A 20,202-nucleotide genomic window follows, 5' to 3' on the forward strand; every position below is an offset into this window, starting at 1 on the left:
GTGTGCACTGGCTCCTCCCCCTATGACCCTCCTCCAAGCCTCAGTTAGGATACTGTGCCCGGACGAGCGCACACAATAAGGAAGGATTTTGAATCCCGGGTAAGACTCATACCAGCCACACCAATCACACCGTACAACTTGTGATCTGAACCCAGTTAACAGCATGATAACAGAGGAGCCTCTGAAAAGATGGCTCACAACAATAATAACCCGATTTTTGTAACAATAACTATGTACAAGTATTGCAGACAATCCGCACTTGGGATGGGCGCCCAGCATCCACTACGGACTATGAGAAATAGAATTATCGGTAAGTAAATTCTTATTTTCTCTGACGTCCTAGTGGATGCTGGGGACTCCGAAAGGACCATGGGGATTATACCAAAGCTCCCAAACGGGCGGGAGAGTGCGGATGACTCTGCAGCACCGAATGAGAGAACTCCAGGTCCTCCTCAGCCAGGGTATCAAATTTGTAGAATTTAGCAAACGTGTTTGCCCCTGACCAAGTAGCTGCTCGGCAAAGTTGTAAAGCCGAGACCCCTCGGGCAGCCGCCCAAGATGAGCCCACTTTCCGTGTGGAATGGGCTTTTACAGATTTTGGCTGTGGCAGGCCTGCCACAGAATGTGCAAGCTGAATTGTACTACAAATCCAACGAGCAATAGTCTGCTTAGAAGCAGGAGCACCCAGCTTGTTGGGTGCATACAGGATAAACAGCGAGTCAGATTTTCTGACTCCAGCCGTCCTGGAAACATATATTTTCAGGGCCCTGACTACGTCCAGCAACTTGGAATCCTCCAAGTCCCTAGTAGCCGCAGGTACCACAATAGGCTGGTTTAAGTGAAACGCTGAAACCACCTTAGGGAGAAATTGAGGACGAGTTCTCAATTCTGCCCTGTCCGTATGAAAAATTAGGTAAGGGCTTTTATAGGATAAAGCCGCCAATTCTGAGACACGCCTGGCTGAAGCCAGGGCTAACAGCATTACCACTTTCCATGTGAGATATTTTAAGTCCACAGTGGTGAGTGGTTCAAACCAATGTGATTTTAGGAACCCCAAAACTACATTGAGATCCCAAGGTGCCACTGGAGGCACAAAAGGAGGCTGTATATGCAGTACCCCCTTGACAAACGTCTGAACTTCAGGAACTGAAGCTAGTTCTTTTTGGAAGAATATCGACAGGGCCGAAATTTGAACCTTAATGGACCCTAATTTTAGGCCTATAGACAGTCTTGTTTGCAGGAAATGCAGGAAACGACCCAGTTGAAATTCCTCTGTAGGGGCCTTCCTGGCCTCACACCACGCAACATATTTACGCCAAAAACGGTGATAATGTTGCACAGTTACATCCTTCCTGGCTTTGATCAGGGTAGGGATGACTTCATCCGGAATGCCTTTTTCCTTCAGGATCCGGCGTTCAACCGCCATGCCGTCAAACGCAGCCGCGGTAAGTCTTGGAACAGACAGGGTCCCTGCTGGAGCAGGTCCTTTCTTAGAGGTAGAGGCCACGGGTCTTCCGTGAGCATCTCTTGAAGTTCCGGGTACCAAGTCCTTCTTGGCCAATCCGGAGCCACGAGTATAGTCCTTACTCCTCTCCTTCTTATGATTCTCAGTACCTTGGGTATGAGAGGCAGAGGAGGGAACACATACACTGACTGGTACACCCACGGTGTTACCAGAGCGTCCACAGCTATTGCCTGAGGGTCCCTTGACCTGGCGCAATATCTGTCCAGTTTTTTGTTGAGGCGGGACGCCATCATGTCCACCTTTGGTTTTTCCCAACGGTTCACAATCATGTGGAAGACTTCTGGGTGAAGTCCCCACTCCCCCGGGTGGAGGTCGTGTCTGCTGAGGAAGTCTGCTTCCCAGTTGTCCACTCCCGGAATGAACACTGCTGACAGTGCTATCACATGATTTTCCGCCCAGCGAAGAATCCTTGCAACTTCCGTCATTGCCCTCCTGCTTCTTGTGCCGCCCTGTCTGTTTACGTGGGCGACTGCCGTGATGTTGTCCGACTGGATCAACACCGGCTGACCCTGAAGCAGAGGCCTTGCCTGACTTAGGGCATTGTAAATGGCCCTTAGTTCCAGGATATTTATGTGAAGTGACGTTTCCATGCTTGACCACAAGCCCTGGAAATTTCTTCCCTGTGTGACTTCTCCCCAGCCTCTCAGGCTGGCATCCGTGGTCACCAGGACCCAGTCCTGAATGCAAAATCTGCGGCCCTCTAGAAGATGAGCACTCTATAACCACCACAGGAGAGACACCCTTGTCCTTGGAGACAGGGTTATCCGCTGATGCATTTGAAGATGTGATCCGGACCATTTGTCCAGCAGATCCCACTGAAAAGTTCTTGCGTGGAATCTGCCGAATGGAATCGCTTCGTAAGAAGCCACCATTTTTCCCAGGACCCTTGTGCATTGATGCACTGACACTTGGCCTGGTTTTAGGAGGTTCCTGACTAGGTCGGATAACTCCCTGGCTTTCTCCTCCGGGAGAAACACCTTTTTCAGGACTGTGTCCAGAATCATCCCTAGGAACAGCAGACGTGTCGTCGGAATCAGCTGCGATTTTGGAATATTTAGAATCCACCCGTGCTGTCGTAGTACTACTTGAGATAGTGCTACTCCGACCTCTAACTGTTCTCTGGACCTTGCCCTTATCAGGAGATCGTCCAAGTAAGGGATAATTAAGACGCCTTTTCTTCGAAGAAGAATCATCATTTCGGCCATTACCTTGGTAAAGACCCGGGGTGCCGTGGACAATCCAAACGGCAGCGTCTGAAACTGATAGTGACAGTTCTGTACGACAAACCTGAGGTACCCTTGGTGAGAAGGGCAAATTGGGACATGGAGGTAAGCATCCTTGATGTCCAGAGACACCATATAGTCCCCTTCTTCCAGGTTCGCTATCACTGCTCTGAGTGACTCCATCTTGAATTTGAACCTTTGTATGTAAGTGTTCAAGGATTTCAGATTTAAAATAGGTCTCACGAGCCGTCCGGCTTCGGTACCACAAACAGCGTAAAAATAATACCCCTTTCCCTGTTGTAGGAGGGGTACCTTGATTATCACCTGCTGGGAATACAGCTTGTGAATGGCTTCCAATACCGCCTCCCTGTCGGAGGGAGACGTTGGTAAAGCAGACTTCAGGAACTGGCGAGGGGGAGACGTCTCGAATTCCAATTTGTACCCCTGAGATACTACCTGCAGGATCCAGGGGTCCACTTGCGAGTGAGCCCACTGCGCGCTGAAATTCTTGAGACGGGCCCCCACCGTGCCTGAGTCCGCTTGTAAGGCCCCAGCGTCATGCTGAGGACTTGGCAGAAGTGGGGGAGGGCTTCTGTTCCTAGGAAGAGGCTGCCTGCTGCAGTCTTTTTCCCCTTCCTCTGCCCCGGGGCAGATATGAGTGGCCTTTTGCCCGCTTGCCCTTATGGGGACGAAAGGACTGAGCCTGAAAAAACGGTGTCTTTTTCTGCTGAGAGGTGACCTGGGGTAAAAAGGTGGATTTCCCAGCCGTTGCCGTGGCCACCAGGTCCGATAGACCGACCCCAAATAACTCCTCCCCTTTATACGGCAATACTTCCATATGCCGTTTGGAATCCGCATCACCTGACCACTGTCGCGTCCATAACCCTCTTCTGGCAGAAATGGACAGCGCACTTACTCTTGATGCCAGAGTGCAAATATCCCTCTGTGCATCTCGCATATATAGAAATGCATCCTTTAAATGCTCTATAGTCAATAATACACTGTCCCTGTCCAGGGTATCAATATTTTCAGTCAGGGAATCCGACCAAGCCACCCCAGCACTGCACATCCAGGCTGAGGCGATTGCTGGTCGCAGTATAATACCAGTATGTGTGTATATACTTTTTAGGATATTTTCCAGCTTCCTATCAGCTGGTTCCTTGAGGGCGGCCGTATCAGGAGACGGTAACGCCACTTGTTTTGATAAGCGTGTGAGCGCCTTATCTACCCTAGGGGGTGTTTCCCAACGCGCCCTAACCTCTGGCGGGAAAGGGTATAATGCCAATAATTTTTTAGAAATTAGCAGTTTTTTATCGGGGGAAACCCACGCTTCATCACACACCTCATTTAATTCATCTGATTCAGGAAAAACTACGGGTAGTTTTTTCACACCCCACATAATACCCTTTTTTGTGGTACTTGTAGTATCAGAAATGTTCAAAACCTCCTTCATTGCCGTGATCATGTAACGTGTGGCCCTACTGGAAAATACGTTTGTTTCCTCACCGTCGACACTGGAGTCAGTGTCCGTGTCTGGGTCTGTGTCGACCATCTGAGGTAACGGGCGCTTTAGAGCCCCTGACGGTGTTTGAGACGCCTGTACAGGTAATAACTGATTTGCCGGCTGTCTCATGTCGTCAACAGTCTTTTGTAAAGTGCTGACACTATCACGTAATTCCTTCCATAAGACCATCCAGTCAGGTGTCGACTCCCTAGGGGGTGACATCACTATTACAGGCAATTGCTCCGCCTCCATACCATTTTCCTCCTCATACATGTCGACACAACGTACCGACACACATCACACACACAGGGAATGCTCTGATAGAGGACAGGACCCCACTAGCCCTTTGGGGAGACAGAGGGAGAGTTTGCCAGCACACACCAGAGCGCTATATATATACAGGGATAACCTTATATAAGTGTTTTTCCCTTATATAGCTGCTGTATAGATTTATCTGCCAAATTAGTGCCCCCCCTCTCTTGTTTTACCCTGTTTCTGTAGTGCAGGACTGCAGGGGAGAGTCAGGGAGCTTCCCTCCAACGGAGCTGTGAGGAAAAATGGCGCCAGTGTGCTGAGGAGATAGGCTCCGCCCCCTTCTCGGCGGCCTTTCTCCCGCTTTTTTAAGGAAAAATTGGCAGGGGTTAAATGCATCCATATAGCCCAGGAGCTATATGTGATGTATTTTTTGCCATATAAGGTGTTTTTATTGCGTCTCAGGGCGCCCCCCCCAGCGCCCTGCACCCTCAGTGACCGGAGTGTGAAGTGTGCTGAGAGCAATGGCGCACAGCTGCGGTGCTGTGCGCTACCTTATTGAAGACAGGACGTCTTCTGCCGCCGATTTTCCGGACCTCTTCAGTCTTCTGGCTCTGTAAGGGGGCCGGCGGCGCGGCTCTGGGACCCATCCATGGCTGGGCCTGTGATCGTCCCTCTGGAGCTAATGTCCAGTAGCCTAAGAAGCCCAATCCACTCTGCACGCAGGTGAGTTCGCTTCTTCTCCCCTTAGTCCCTCGGTGCAGTGAACCTGTTGCCAGCAGGATTCACTGAAAATAAAAAAACCTATACTTAAACTTTTTTACTAAGCAGCTCAGGAGAGCCACCTAGTGAGCACCCTTCTCGTTCGGGCACAAAAATCTAACTGAGGCTTGGAGGAGGGTCATAGGGGGAGGAGCCAGTGCACACCAGGTAGTCCTAAAGCTTTTACTTTTGTGCCCAGTCTCCTGCGGAGCCGCTATTCCCCATGGTCCTTTCGGAGTCCCCAGCATCCACTAGGACGTCAGAGAAATGGGATTTTAATGACCTACAAGTAAATCCTTTTCTCGTAGTGCGTAGAGGATACTGGGGTTCCATTTAGTGCCATGGGGTATAGATGGGTCCACTAGGAGCCATGGGCACTTTAAGAATTTGATAGTGTGGGCTGGCTCATCCCTCTATGCCCCTCCTACCAGACTTAGTCTAGGAAACTGTGCCTGAGGAGACGGACATACTTTGTGAGAAGGACAGATAAAGATAGTGGTGAGATTCCAAACCAGCACACACAAACTTTAAACAGGAACAGCAACAAGTAACAGTGCAGGAAGAATGAAGCACCGGGCGGGCGCCCAGTATCCTCTATGGACTACGAGAAAAGGATTTACCGGTAGGTAATTAAAATCCTATTTTCTCTTACGTCCTAGAGGATACTGAGGTTCCATTTAGTACCATGGGGAAGTACCAAAGCTCCTAAACCGGGTGGGAGAGTGCTGAGGTTCCTGCAGAACTGATTGACCAAACTGAAGGTCCTCAGAGGCCAAAGTATCGAACTTGTAAAACTTAGCAAACGTGTTCAAACCAGACCAAGTGGCCGCTTGGCAGAGCTGTAAAGCCGAGACACCGCTGGCAGCTGCCCAGGAAGAACCCACCGACCTAGTAGAGTGGGTCTGTACAGATTTTGGAACTGGCAATCCTGCCGTGGAATAAGCATGCTGGATAGTGAGCCTGATCCAGAGTGCAACTGTCTGCTTTGAAGTAGGACACCCAATTTTATTGGGATCATATAGAACGAACAGCGAGTCGGATTTCCTGTGACAAGCTGTCCTTTTTATGTATATCTTTAAAGTCCTCACAGCATCCAAAGACTTTGAAATAGCGGAAGTGTCGGTGATAACCAGAACCACAATAGGTTGGTTGATGTGAAATGCAGACACCAGTTTCGGAAGAAATTGCTGACGAGTTCTGAGTTGGAAATTAAATAGAGGCTCTTGTGAGACAAAGCCCCCAGCTCCGACACACGTCTTGCTGAAGCCAAGGCCAACAGTGTGACGGTCTTCCACGTAAGATACTTTACGTCCACCTCCTGTAATGGTGCAAACCAGTCCGATTGGAGGAACTGCAGCACCAAATTGAGATCAAGGTGCCGTGGGAGGCACAAAGGGACGTTGGATGCACAGAATACCTTTCAAAAATGTCTGGACCTCAGGGAGAGAAGCTAATTGTTTCTGAAAGAAAATGGACAAGGTCGAAATCTGGACTTTTATGGAGCCCAGACGTAGGCCCACATCCACACCTGCCTGCAGAAAAAGCAGGAAACATACCAGGTGAAATTCCACAGCAGAATAAGTTCTGCTCTCACACCAAGAGACGTATTTCTTCCAAATACGGTGGTAATGTTTAGATGTTACCCCCATCCTGGCTTGGATCATAGTCGTGATACCTTTTTAAGGATCCCTCTTCTGGCTAGAATCACCCGTTCAACTTCCATGCCGTCAAACATAGCCGCGGTAAGTCCTGATAGACAAACGGGCCCTGTTGGGATCAGAGGAAGTAGAGGAAACACGTACACCATCTGATAGACCCATGGAGTCGTCAGAGCAAATACCGCCTCTGCCTGTGGGTCTCTCGACCTGGAACAATACTGCTTGAACTTCTTGTTGAGACGAGAGGCCATCATGACGACTTGTGGATATCCCCACCAACGTGTCAAGCACCTGAACACTTCCGGGTGAAGGCCCCACTCCCCCGGGTGCAGATCGTGTCTGCTGAGGAAGTCTGCTTCCCAGTTGTCTACTCCCGGAATGAAGACCGCGGACAGCGCCACGGCGTTTTTTTCTGCCCAGAGGAGAATTCTTGATACCTCTGACATCGCTGCTCTGCTTTTTGTTCCGCTCTGTCGGTTTATGTACGTCACTGCCGTCACATTGTCTGACTGGACCTGAATGGCCCGATCGTGAAGAAGATATGAGTGCCTGCAGAAGGGTGTTGTATATGGCCCTGAGTTCCAGAATGTTAATTGGAAGGACGACTTCCTGACTTGACCATCTTCCTTGAAATTGCACCCCCTGGATGACTGCTCCCCAACCTCTGAGGCTTGCATCCATGGTTAACAGGATCTAGTTCTGAACTCCGAACCTCCGACCCTTGACGAGGTGAGAAATTTGTAGCCACCACAGAAGGGAGATCCTGGCTTTTGGCGACAGATGGATCATCTGGTGCATGTGAAGATGCAATCCGGACCATTTGTCCAACAGATTGAACTGGAAGGGTCTTGCGTGAAACCTTCCATATTGCAGCGCCTCGCACCATTTACCCCAGAAGGCGAATGCATAGATGCACCGATATCCGGGTTGCCTTCAGGACATCCTGAACCATCGACTGGATTACAAATGCCTTTTCCAACGGAAGGAACACTTTCTGTGACTCCGTGTCCATTATCATTCCCAGGAATGGGAGGTTGGCTCTAGGTGAGATTTCGGAAGGTTCAGAATCCACCTGTGATCCTGGAGAAGTTTGGTTGAGAGGCCAATGCTGTCCAGCAACCTCTCCCTGGACGGCGCCTTTATCAGAAGATCATCCAGGTATGGAATTATGTTCACTTCCTTCTTGCGAAGGAGAAACATCATCTCTGCCATCACTTTGATGAATCAGTAGCGGCTCTTGCCACGGGCAAGCAGGCTTTTTGCCTCGGGCGCCGCCACCATGGCAAGAGCCGCTACTAATACACCCTCCCTCCACACCTGCTCCCCGGCCCCCGGCTGCTGCGGGCGCATGCAGCCGGCGTCGCTGCTGACTGATGCTAGAGGTCAAAATTGACCCCCTAGTGTCAAGTGCAGCGCTGCTATGGGAGAGACGTCATGACGGCTCTCCCATAGAGAGGAGCCGGCGCCCGGAGACAGCAGTGGCAGCAGCGGTCCGGAAGCAGGAGCGAGGCTGGTATTTTTTTTTTTTAGGGTTTCAAAGCGGCGCTACTACAGGGGGCACTACTACAGGAGCAGCCCCCTACAAGGGGCACAGCTACTGGGGCAAATCTACACGGGTACAATTACAGGGGGCACATACTGGGGGCACTGGTACAGGGGGAACAGCTACTGGGGGCAGAGCTACTAGGGGCACTACTAAAGGGGGAACAGCTACTGGGGAAAAATTAACTGTGGGCACAACTACTGGAGGCAGATCTACAGGGGGCACATACTGGGGCACTATTACAGGGGGCACTGCTACAGGGTGCAAATCAACTGGGGGCACTGCTACTGGGGCAAATCTACAGGGGTACAACTACAGGGGCCACTGGTACAGGGGGAACAGCTACTAAGGGCGCTGCTACAGGGGGAACAGCTACTGGGGAAAAATTAACTGTGGGCACAGCTACAGGGGGCACAACTACTGGAGGCAAATCTACAGGGGGCACATACTGGGGCACTACTACAGGAGGCACTGCTACAGGGTGCAAATCAACTGGGGGCACTGCTACTGGGGGCACTATTAAAGGGAGCGCTGCTACAGGGGGAACAGCTACTGGGGGAAAATTAACTGGGGGCACAGCTGCTGGGGGTACATCTACTGGGGGCACAAGTACAGGAGGATAACTGTGGGCATGCCCCTTCCCCATGAAGAAGACACGCCCCTTCCCTATGAAGAAGCAACGTCCCTGTTTTGGGGTGCGCGCCATCGGTGTGCACCAACTGTCGTGTGTGTGTGTGTGTGTGTGGGGGGGGTTACGCCACAGGAAACTTTCGCCCTGGGCCCCACAAGGTCTAGAACCGGCCCTGTGGTGAATACCCTCGGTGCAGTAGAGAGACCAAAGGGCAGGGCCTGGAACTGGTAGTGACAGTCCTGCAGTGCAAACCGTAGATAAGCCTGATGAGGCGGCCAGATCAGAATGTGAAGGTACGCATCCTTGATATCCAGAGACACAAGGAATTCCCCTTCCTCCAGACCTGAGATCACCTCTCTCAGAGACTCCATCTTTAACTTGAACACTCTTAAGAACGGATTCAAGGACTTGAGGTTCAGAATTGGTCGTACCGAACCGTCCGGTTTCGGTACTACAAACAAGTTGGAATAGTACCCCTTGTTGTGTAGATGAGGTGGAACTGGAACAGTGACTTGAGTCTGTACCAGTTTTTGGATGGCATGCTGTAAAGTTAAACTTCCCTCTTGTGAAGCTGGTAAGCCTGATTTGAAGAATCTGTGAGGTGGGAGGTCTTGGAACTCCAGTCTGTAGCCATGTGAAATAAGACCCAGGGATCCCGGCACGAACTTGACCAGATGGGACTGTAGAATTTTAGTCGGGCTCCCACCTGACAGCCCTCCAGACATCGTGGTTCACCGTCATGCTGGAGGCTTTGAGGAAGCAGAGCCTGAACTCTGTTCCTGAGCACCTGCAGTTGCTGGTTTGCGTGGTTTACCTCTTGCACCACTGGAATACGTAGAAGCACCTCTGGATTTTCCCTTAAACTTGGCTGTCCGAAAGGACTGTAAATTTAAAGCTGAATAAGCTTTCCTGGCTGGGGTAGCTGCGGAAGGAAGATATGTAGACTTACCCGCAGTAGCTTTTGAGATCCATTTGTCTAGTTTGTCTCCAAACAAGGACTCTCCTGTGAATGTCAGGCCTTCCACGCCTTTCCTGGAGTCCGCATCAGCAGTCCAATGGCGTAGCCACAAGCCCCTGCGTGCTGACACTGCCATAGCGGTGGTCCGTGCATTAATCAAACCAATCTCTTTTATGGCTTCCACCTTAAAGTTTGCAGAGTACTGTATATGCTGCAAGAGTAAAACAACATCCCCCCAGATAAGGAATCTAACCCCTCAATTAGGTTACCTGACCATTTAGCAAATGGCTTTTGAGATCCACGCACATGCAATAGTGGGTATTTGGGCCACTCCAGCAGCTGTGTACAATGATTTGAGTGTAGTCTCAATTTTACTGTCAGCCGTATCTTTTAGGGAGGCTGCACCAGGGACAGGCAATACAATTTTACGTGACAGCCTAGAGACTGATGCGTCCACTGTCGGTCATATCCACATGGAATTGTCAGAGGTGATTAGTGTGCAACCGATGGGGTACTAATTGAGTACTCAATTTCATTCAGCAATGGGCAGTAGCTCCCTCTGCATAATAAGTTGGGTAGTATGCGTATATCGGCCGCCTGGGCCAGGGTGTAGGGCCCTTTAACTAATGTAGGCCTAAAGGGCAGTTTTACTGTGCTTTCAGCAAATGTTTTACACAAGGTTTAAGTATAGATTAAACTGTCCACCTCCATCATATTTTACCTTCTTATCTCCCAATCTCATTCACATATACTTTAATTCCTCTGTTCTTACTCTCCTCACTTCAGAATTCCCCTTCCCTCTGAAAGAACCTTTCCCATTTTGCACTGGGTTACGTCATCTTCTATTGGAAATAGTAGTAACCTATTGCGAGCCACCGAGAGTGAAATGAGTCACGAGTCCTTTCGAAAAAGGGGATATAGATTCAACTACCGCTATAGTTAGTTTCGTAAAGAATGACAGCGATTACGTGCTCATGCGCCAGCAAATGGAACGTCACACTGTTCTGAGTGCACGCGTATTGCGTACGCACCCGGAAGGTCACGTGAGAGTTCACCTCACGCATGCGCGGTTGCGGCGGCTGGGGCTGTGCAGGGTGAGCAACAGCTGAGTGCTGTTTATTTACATTGGAGGCTGCAGCGGTTCCTTCCTGCCTGTCACACCTGTACACCGGGCCGGACAGTTATAGTTTCCTGACGCTGCAGCCATGTCACGTGTGCGGCAGCCACCGCTGGTCACCGGCATCTCGCCCAAAGAAGGGACTTCGTGGACCAAGGTTACTATCAGGGGAGAGAACCTGGGTACCGGCCCGTCTGACCTTATAGGTAATGTCACACACTGTCACTGAGCAGCATTTCCAGGAGTGCACCCACATCTTTGTGAGCTGCCCATTATCTGAGGAATGATCCAAATTTCTCTGTACTCCTCGTCTTGAGCTCATACATCAGCAATCACTGCACACATATGGGGGAGATGTAAATGGCCTTCGATCTGATTCTGTGAATTTAGCTATAATAGTATAAAGACAGAAGCTGATCCATTACTATGGGCATCTTCTCCCCTACCTCTCTCTCCAGGACTTGATGCATCTCCCCTTATGACATTTTGGTCTTGTACTTAATGTATTTTTACTATCCGATGGAAGAACCCCTCGGTACGGGCACCGTTACTATGTATAGAGAAAGAGAGGTGCGAGGGTGTGGCTCTCGGATCATTAATAAAACTGCTCTAGACACAATATCCTTCAAGTTTCAGTATATTCATTCAGTATCTATCTATCTATCTGTCGACACACACACACACACACACACACACACACTAGTTGTAAGTTTGGACATGTGATATGCTGGGACTGCCGCTCCGCTATTCTTTCCCTTTGTGCCTGCACTGCGTGGTTCGCATCTACTGAACGTCTACCCTAAAATGAATATGTTCTGAAAATAACTCAATATGTAGAATGCTGAACAAAATTAGAAAGTGACACCAGAGTCCAACAATTAAAGCCTTTCAGAATTTGTCCAAACTAATATGCTCCTCTAATCTGGCTATATCTGTTGTAGAAATATTCACCACAAAGTTTAATTGTGACCAGTTCTACACGTTTCACATGAACGCAACCTGCTTCATCAGGTTATTCTTTAAACTGACTTTCCTGATGAAGCTGGTTCATGCCTTCACTTATATTAGCTGGCAGCAGATTTACCTCCACAGGAGGGATAACTTACGTAAGGGAGAGCAGATACTGTACCTGCTTGGTTGACCGAGTATGATCCTGGGGTGTCGGACATACATTACAATATAGTTTTAGAAAACAAATCTTTCTTTTCTTTCTGTTATATCCTCCTGTATTTAGTTTGTCTCCCACATTTATCTTATTAACAGATCATGGTTTGTGAATGTCTATGATTCGAAAGCAGCTACAACTGACACAGTGCCGTGACTCCTTTAAAAAAAAAAAAAAAAAAAAAGTTTTTTTTTAAATTAAAAATGCTCAATGCCAGTGACATGCCCAGAGCTAATGTTTAATGTTTTTGTGTGTGTTTCTCTGAAAAATTCTTTTGCATTTTCCATTTTGTATTACTATTCAGGTTTATTTAATTGTAATAAGTAGGTCTAATGCTTAACATTTACTTCTTGTTCGTATTTTCAATTTCATCTATCTCTGAAGTGTACTTTGTATGTAGCATTATTATTATTATTATTATTATTATTATTAGTATCATACTTTATATGGCGCCGCAAGGGTTCGCTGAGCTTAATAAAGTACATGAACAAAACAAGAACAGTAAGTTAAAGTACAATATAGACAAGTACAAGTTATATAGACATTTCTCTAACGTCCTAGAGGATGCTGGGACTCCGTAAGTACCATGGGGATAGACGGGCTCCGCAGGAGACATGGGCACTTTAAGAAAGAATTTAGTTCCTGGTGTGCACTGGCTCCTCCCTCTATGCCCCTCCTCCAGACCTCAGTTTGATACTGTGCCCAGACGAGCTGGGTGCTTTTCAGTGAGCTCTCCTGAGTTTACTGATAGAAAGTATTTTGTTAGGTTTTTTATTTTCAGGGAGCTCTGCTGGCAACAGACTCCCTGCATCGTGGGACTGAGGGGAGAGAAGCAGCCCTACTCTCTGAAGCTAGGTCCTGCTTCTTAGGCTACTGGACACCATTAGCTCCAGAGGGATTGGTACGCAGGATCTCACCCTCGCCGTCCGTCCTGGAGCCGCGCCGCCGTCCCCCTCGCAGAGCCGGAAGATAGAAGCCGGGTGAGTATGAGAAGAGAGGAAGCTCCCCGGACTCTACCCTGCTTATACCACAGTAGAAGAGAGGGTTTTAAAGAAGAGGGGGGACACATAATTCGGCGCAGATAATAACAGCGCTACTGGGTAAACATTAAATTGCTGTGTTTTTTCCTGGGTCATATAGCGCTGGGGAGTGTGCTGGCATACTCTCTCTCTGTCTCTCCAAAGGGCCTTGTGGGGGAATTATTTCCAGATGAGCATTCCCTGAGTGTGTGGTGTGTCGGTACGTGTGTGTCGACATGTCTGAGGTAAAAGGCTCTCCTAAGGAGGAGATGGAGCAAATGTGTGTGTGAGTGGTGTCTCCGTCGACAACGCCGACACCTGATTGGATATGTGAAATAAAGTGCTGAGGTAAATTTATTGCACAAAAGATTAGAGAACAGACAGTGAATCTACACAGGTCTGTCCCTATGTCGCAGAGACCTTCAGAGTCTCACAATGCTCACTATCCAAAATAATAGACACTGATATTGACACGGAGTCTGACTCCAGTGTCGACTACGATAATGCAAAGTTACAGCCAAAACTGGCAGAAAAGTATTCAATATATGATTATTGTAATAAAAGATGTTTTGCATATCACTGATGACTCATCTGTCCCTGACACGAGGGTACACATGTTTAAGGGGAAGAAAGCTGAGGTAAATTTCCCTCCTCTCATGAAGAAAAAGAGCGTGAATCTCCAGACAAGAAGCTGCAGCTTCCCAAAAAGAATTCTCAGGGGGTATCCTTTCCCTACTAGGGCCAGGATACGATGGGAATCTTCCCCTAGGGTGGACAAAGCTTTGTCACGTTTACCCAAAAGGTAGCGCTGACTTAACAGCTATCCTCAGGGATCCTGCAGATAGCATGCAGTAAAAGTACTTTGAAGTCCATTTACACACATTCTGGTACACTACTCAGACTGGCGATTGTGTCGGCATGGGTTTATAGCGCTGTAGCAGCGTGGACAAATACCTTATCAGCGGAGATTGAAACCCTAGATAAGGATACCATGGTATTGACCCTAGTATATGAATGTGTGTAATAAATATATAATATATATATATGCCCAAGGAGACATTAGTCTACTGGGTTCTAGAGTCAACGCTATGTCAATTTCTGCTAGAAGTGTCCTGTGGAACATGCAATGGACAGGTGATGCCGATTAAAAGAGGCATATGGAAGGTTTACCTTACAAGGCTGAGGAATTGTGTGGAGAAGGGCTCTCGGACCTGGTCTCCACAGCTATAGCTGGTAATTCTGATCTTTTGCCTTATATTCCCTCACAGCCTAAGAAAGCAAGACATTATCAAATGCAGTCCTTTCGGTCGCAGAATAACAAGAAAGTACGAGGAGCGTCCTTTCTTACCAGAGGTAAGGGTACAGGGCACAGCTAGTTCCCAGGAACAGAAGTCCTCCCCGGCCTCTACTACATCCAACGCATGACGCTGGAGCTCTGCTAAGGGAGTCCACCCCAGTGGGAGTACGTCTTCGACTCTTCAGCCACATCTGAGTTCACTCACAGGTGGTTCCCGGGGCAATAAAAAATTGTTTCTCAGGGTTACAAGCTGGAATTCGAAAGGTGCCTCCTCGCCGGTTTTTCCTTATCGGACCTACCGGCTTCTCCCCCAGGAAGGGAGATAATATTAAATACAATTCACACATTGTATCTCCAACAGGTGGTGCTCAAGGTTCCCCTCCTGCAACAAGGAAGGCGATATGACTCAACCTTGGCTGTAGTCCCGAAACCGTACGGTTCGGTCAGACCTATTTTTAAAATTAAAATCTCTGAACCTATACGGGAAAAGGTTCAAATTTAAAGTGGAATCGCCCAGAGCGATCATCGCCAGCCTGGAAGGGGGGGATTTGATGGTGTATCTAAACATAAAGGCTGCATACCTTCATGTTCCCATTTATCCACCCCATCAGGCGTACCTGACAGTTGCGGCACAGGATTGTCATGACCAATTTCAGGGTAATTGGCGGAAATAATGGTGCTCCTACGCAAGCAAGGAGTCACTGTTGTCCCATACTTGGACGAGCTCCTAATAAGGGCGAGATCAAAAGAGCAGTTGTTGAACAGCGTGTCACTTTCGCTGAAGGTGTCACAGCAACACGGCTGGATTCTCAATTTCCTGAGGTCACAGTTGGTTCCTATAACTCGTCTGCCCTTCTTGGGTATGATTCTGGATACAGACCAGAAATGGGTTTACCTTCAGATAGAGAAGGCCCAGGAACTCATGACTCTAGTCAGGGACCTATTGAAACCAAGACAGGTGTCAGTGCATCACTGCACTCGAGTCCTGGGAAAAACATTTACTTCAGCAGGTTCCATGCGAGGACTTTCCAATGGGACCTACTGGACAAGTGGTCCAGGTCATATCTACAGATTCATCAGTTGATCACCCTATCCCCCAGGGCCAGGGTATCTCTGCTGTGGTGGCTGCAGAGTGCTCACCTTCTAGAGGGTCTTCACATCAACATATTGGAACTAAGGGCCATATACAACGCCCTACGTCAAGCGGAGACCTTTCTTCGCGACCAACCGGTTCTGATCCAGTCAGACAACGTCACCGCAGTAGCTCATGTAAACCGCCAAGGCGGCACAAGGAGCAGAGTGGCGATGGCGAAAGCCACCAGAATTCTTCAGAATCATGTAAGAGCACTGTCAACAGTGTTCATTCCGGAAGTGAACAACTGGGAAGCAGACTTCCTCACCAGACATACATCCTGGAGAGTGGAGACTTCATCAGGAAGTCTTCGCACAGATTGCAGTTCGGTGGGGACTGCCACAGATGAACAGGATGGCGTCCCGCCTCAACAAAAAGCTGCAGAGTTATTGCGCCTGGTCAAGAGACCCTCAGGCAGTAGCGGTAGACGCCCTAGTGACACCGTGGGTGTTCCAGTCAGTCTATGTATTTCCTCCTCTTCCTCTCATACCCAAGGGTTGAGAATAATAAGAAAAAGGAGGAGTGAGAATAATCCTGATTGTTCCAGATTGGCCACGAAGGATCTGGTATCCGGATCTGCAAGAAATGCTTACAGAAAATCCGTGGCCTCTTCCTTTAAGGCAGGACCTGTTGCAACAGGGCCCATGTCTGTTCCGAGACTTACCGCGGCTGCGTTTGACGGCATGGCGGTTGAACGCCGGATCCTAGCGGAAAAAGGCATTCCGGATGAGGTCATTCCTACGCTGATAAAGGCTAGGAAGGATGTGACATCTTAACATTATCACCGTATATGGCGAAAATATGTTTCTAGGTGTGAGGCCAGGAATTCTCCTACGGAAGAATTCCATCTGGGCCGTTTCCTTCACTTCCTACAAACTGGAGTGAATTTGGGCCTAAAACTTAGGCTCCATTAAGGTTCAGATTTCGGCCCTATCCATTTTCTTTCAAAAAGAGTTGGCTTCTCTACCAGAAGTTCAGACGTTTGTAAAAGGAGTGCTGCGTATCCAGCCTCCTTTTGTGCCTCCGGTGGCACCTTGGGATCTTAACGTGGTGTTAAGTTTCCTAAAGTCACACTGGTTTGAACCACTTAAAACGGCGGAGTTAAAATATCTCACGTGGAAGGTGGTCATGTTATTAGCCTTGGCTTCGGCTAGACGTGTGTCAGAATTAGCGGCTTTGTCACATAAAAGCCCTTATCTGGTTTTCCATATGGATAGAGCAGATTTGCGGACCCGTTCACAATTTCTGCCGAAAGTGGTATCATCTTTTCATATGAACCAACCTATTGTGGTGCCTGTGGCTACACGTGACTTGGAGGATTCCGAGTTACTTGATGTGGTCAGGGCTTTGAAAATTTACGTGGCCAGAACGGCTAGAGTCAGGAAAACTGAAGCGCTGTTTGTCCTGTATGCATCCAACAAGATTGGTGCCCCTGCTTCAAAGCAAACTATTGCTCGCTGGATTTGTAACACGATTCAGCAAGCGCATTCTACGGCTGGATTGCCGTTACCAAAATCGGTCAAGGCCCATTCCACTAGGAAGGTGGGCTCTTCTTGGGCGGCTGCCCGGGGGGGTCTCGGCATTACAGCTGTGTCGAGCTGCTACTTGGTCGGGTTCAAACACTTTTGCAAAATTCTATAGGTTTGATACCCTGGCTGAGGAGGACCTCATGTTTGCTCAATCGGTGCTGCAGAGTCATCCGCACTCTCCCGCCCATTTGGGAGCTTTGGTATAATCCCCATGGTCCTTACAGAGTCCCCAGCATCCTCTAGGACGTTAGAGAAAATAAGATTTTACTTACCGGTAAATCTATTTCTCGTAGTCCGTAGAGGATGCTGGGCGCCCGTCCCAAGTGCGGACTTCTTCTGCAATACTTGTATATAGTTATTGCTTCAATGGCTGCATCTAGGGAGGAGGTAAGAGGGTCCCCCAGGCGGGACCCGCTGGAAATTGCGATCCACCGCGGCCATTAGGAGGCTGGCCGCGCGCGCTGGCGTGGACACTGTGTTGGTACAGGGACCCCACTAGACCACTGGGGCAGGGGCACAGGTCGGTTTTACTAAGGCCCACAGTACCTGGTGGTGAAGTCCAGCAAGGGGATAAGGCTCTGACTTGTAGCCCCTCCCCCAGCCCCAGGGTGCCATTTACAGTAAATGTTCCCGCCCTTGAGCTGCATTTCTCTCTCTCCCTCACTCCCTGTCAGCGTTTGGGTGCCATCTTCACATGCTGAGCTGATCCTGGGATTGTATGGGCAAAGCCTCCTCTGTAAAGCCTCCTGCATTATCAGTGCTGTACATTTTACAGGACACTTAAGTATTCTACATGTCTGTTGACAGTGTTAGTTAAGAAACCGTGCATTACTTCAGGGTTATGTAGTACAAGTACCCTATATATCTATTACTCTGTATAGCTTTACTTAGTAGTACTTAGTATTGCTAGTCCAGTGCAGTTTTATTGTTTGGCATAATTTCTGCATTGCACATGCGACTGTGTGTGTGTGTGTGTGTGTGTGTGTGTGCATATAGCTGCTGCGTGATTTCTACTTCGTGTATCTCACTCAGATTGCTATCCCTATTTCTGCTGCCGGGTACACTGGGCTCCACAGGGCATGACATTGGGGTGTGTAGAGTAGGATCTTGATCCGAGGCACCAACAGGCTCAAAGCTTTGACTTTCTTCCCAGAATGCCTAGCGCCGCCTCCTCTATAACCCCGCCTCCCTGCACAGGAGCTCAGTTTTGTAGTTGGTGCCATGCAGTAAGCAGGCATACAACAGGGGGGCTGCTCCAGCAGCCCTGAGAAGAAGCTTTAAATGAACAGTGAAGACTTCAAGGGCTGCAGCAGAGACACTGAATGTGTTAGATGTCAGTCAGACATCTCCTGCTGCAGCTCCATCACCTCCCCCAGCGGCGCTGTATACTCCCGCGCCCTGATTGCCGGGTACTTACAGCGGAGGCTCTGGTTTCTTCCAGTCACACTCACACACACACACACACACTCACACACACACACTCACACTCACACACACACACACTACCGCTGTTCTCCTGGATCGCGTGGCTGCACTCAGAGGAGGTAAGTGGGTCCCCTCGGAAGGATCCGCTGTAAATCGCGATCCTGCGCGGCCGGTGGGAGGCGGGCTGCGCGCGCTGGCGTGGACACTGTGGCAGTACAGGGAAACCAAAACAAGTATATTTTCACAAGCAGTCATTTGGTTGAAATGTTCTACAGGAGGGTATTAGATTATATTACCTGCTGAAGAGGAGGATGAAGGAGGAGTCCTTTCACAATCGATATCAGTTGAAGATGTGACTAATTTATCTAATTACGCCGGTTTAACGTCATCATTATGTTTAAAATTATAGCTATCCTTTGAATAATGTCCTTTGAATGAATGAACACAAGCCTAATGGCACAAGCCTTCCTAATGCTCTTTAAGTAAAGGATGTAAGGGTGCCCTGGTTTGGTGTTCCTGGACCAATTAATATGATTTATTGTCAATCTAATATGCAAAACCAGTGCTTGTGGCTTCCAATCATAAACTCTGTGGACAAACAAAAATGAATCGTGTCCATCACCACATAACTGGACCTAAGGATAACACAATGTTTTCCTGAATTTCTCACTTTGAAACTTTTGTCCTTGAGGTGCCATGAGAAGAATTGTGATACTATAGGGAGCTGCGATTCAAAAAAGTTTGGTTACCATTGGGGTAAACTGAGCCATTTGGGGGTACATTGACTAATTGACTTTTTCAAGTTGAAACATGAGCATACTTAAAAAATATCTTTACTAATGTCTTTTCCAAATAGGCTTATTTATTTTATTAAAGGTAACTTTAAACAATATAAAATCAAATCTAATAAAGCTGATCATTGAGACCTTTTTCATGCATAATCTGTTCAGCAGTTCAATGATTATTCAACATTTCAGCCATCTGCAATGGGAAATATGTAGCGCTGCTCCCTCCTTTCCGCTCCTCCAACCTTTTTGAGGCTGAGGTGTCTTCTTCAGCAAATCACTTTGGGGGAGATTTATCCAATCTTGGAGAGCGAGAAAGTACTACTAAAACATCAGCTTCCCTACTGACATTTTACAAGCTGTGTTTGAAAACTGACAGAAGTCGATTGGTTTGTATTTTATGACTCTCCACTTCACCATGCTTTGATAAATCTCTGCCTTGGTGGGAAAAGTGTTACATAATTTTTCTTAACTGCAAAAGTGGGGTTGTCTTTGCCAGTGTTCCCCTGCATTCTTCTGAGCAATCTTACTTTGTCACCCACAATTTAAACCTGGCTCAATTGACCTAACAACCACCATTTTGTAAACAGCCGAGCTTAGTAATACCCCTTTCACACTGCCAATGCCAGATCCCACCCGGGAATTGGAAACGGGTCCTTCCCGGTGGGATCCGGCAT

General features: G+C 48.4%; 1 protein-coding gene across 1 annotated transcript in view; it reads left to right on the top strand.

Annotated features, from left to right (window-relative positions):
* Positions 1-11,019: 11,019 nt before the first annotated feature.
* The window catches only part of EXOC2 (exocyst complex component 2), a 546,170-nt gene continuing 536,987 nt past the window's right edge, over positions 11,020-20,202 (top strand). Inside the window, exon 1 of the mRNA XM_063923055.1 lies at positions 11,020-11,379. Within this exon, the coding sequence (XP_063779125.1) occupies positions 11,262-11,379 (118 nt within the window). The 5' untranslated portion in view covers positions 11,020-11,261. The remainder of the gene's footprint in view (positions 11,380-20,202) is intronic.

This window comes from Pseudophryne corroboree, chromosome 5 (assembly GCF_028390025.1).
Source record: "Pseudophryne corroboree isolate aPseCor3 chromosome 5, aPseCor3.hap2, whole genome shotgun sequence".
Classification (NCBI taxonomy): domain Eukaryota; kingdom Metazoa; phylum Chordata; class Amphibia; order Anura; family Myobatrachidae; genus Pseudophryne; species Pseudophryne corroboree.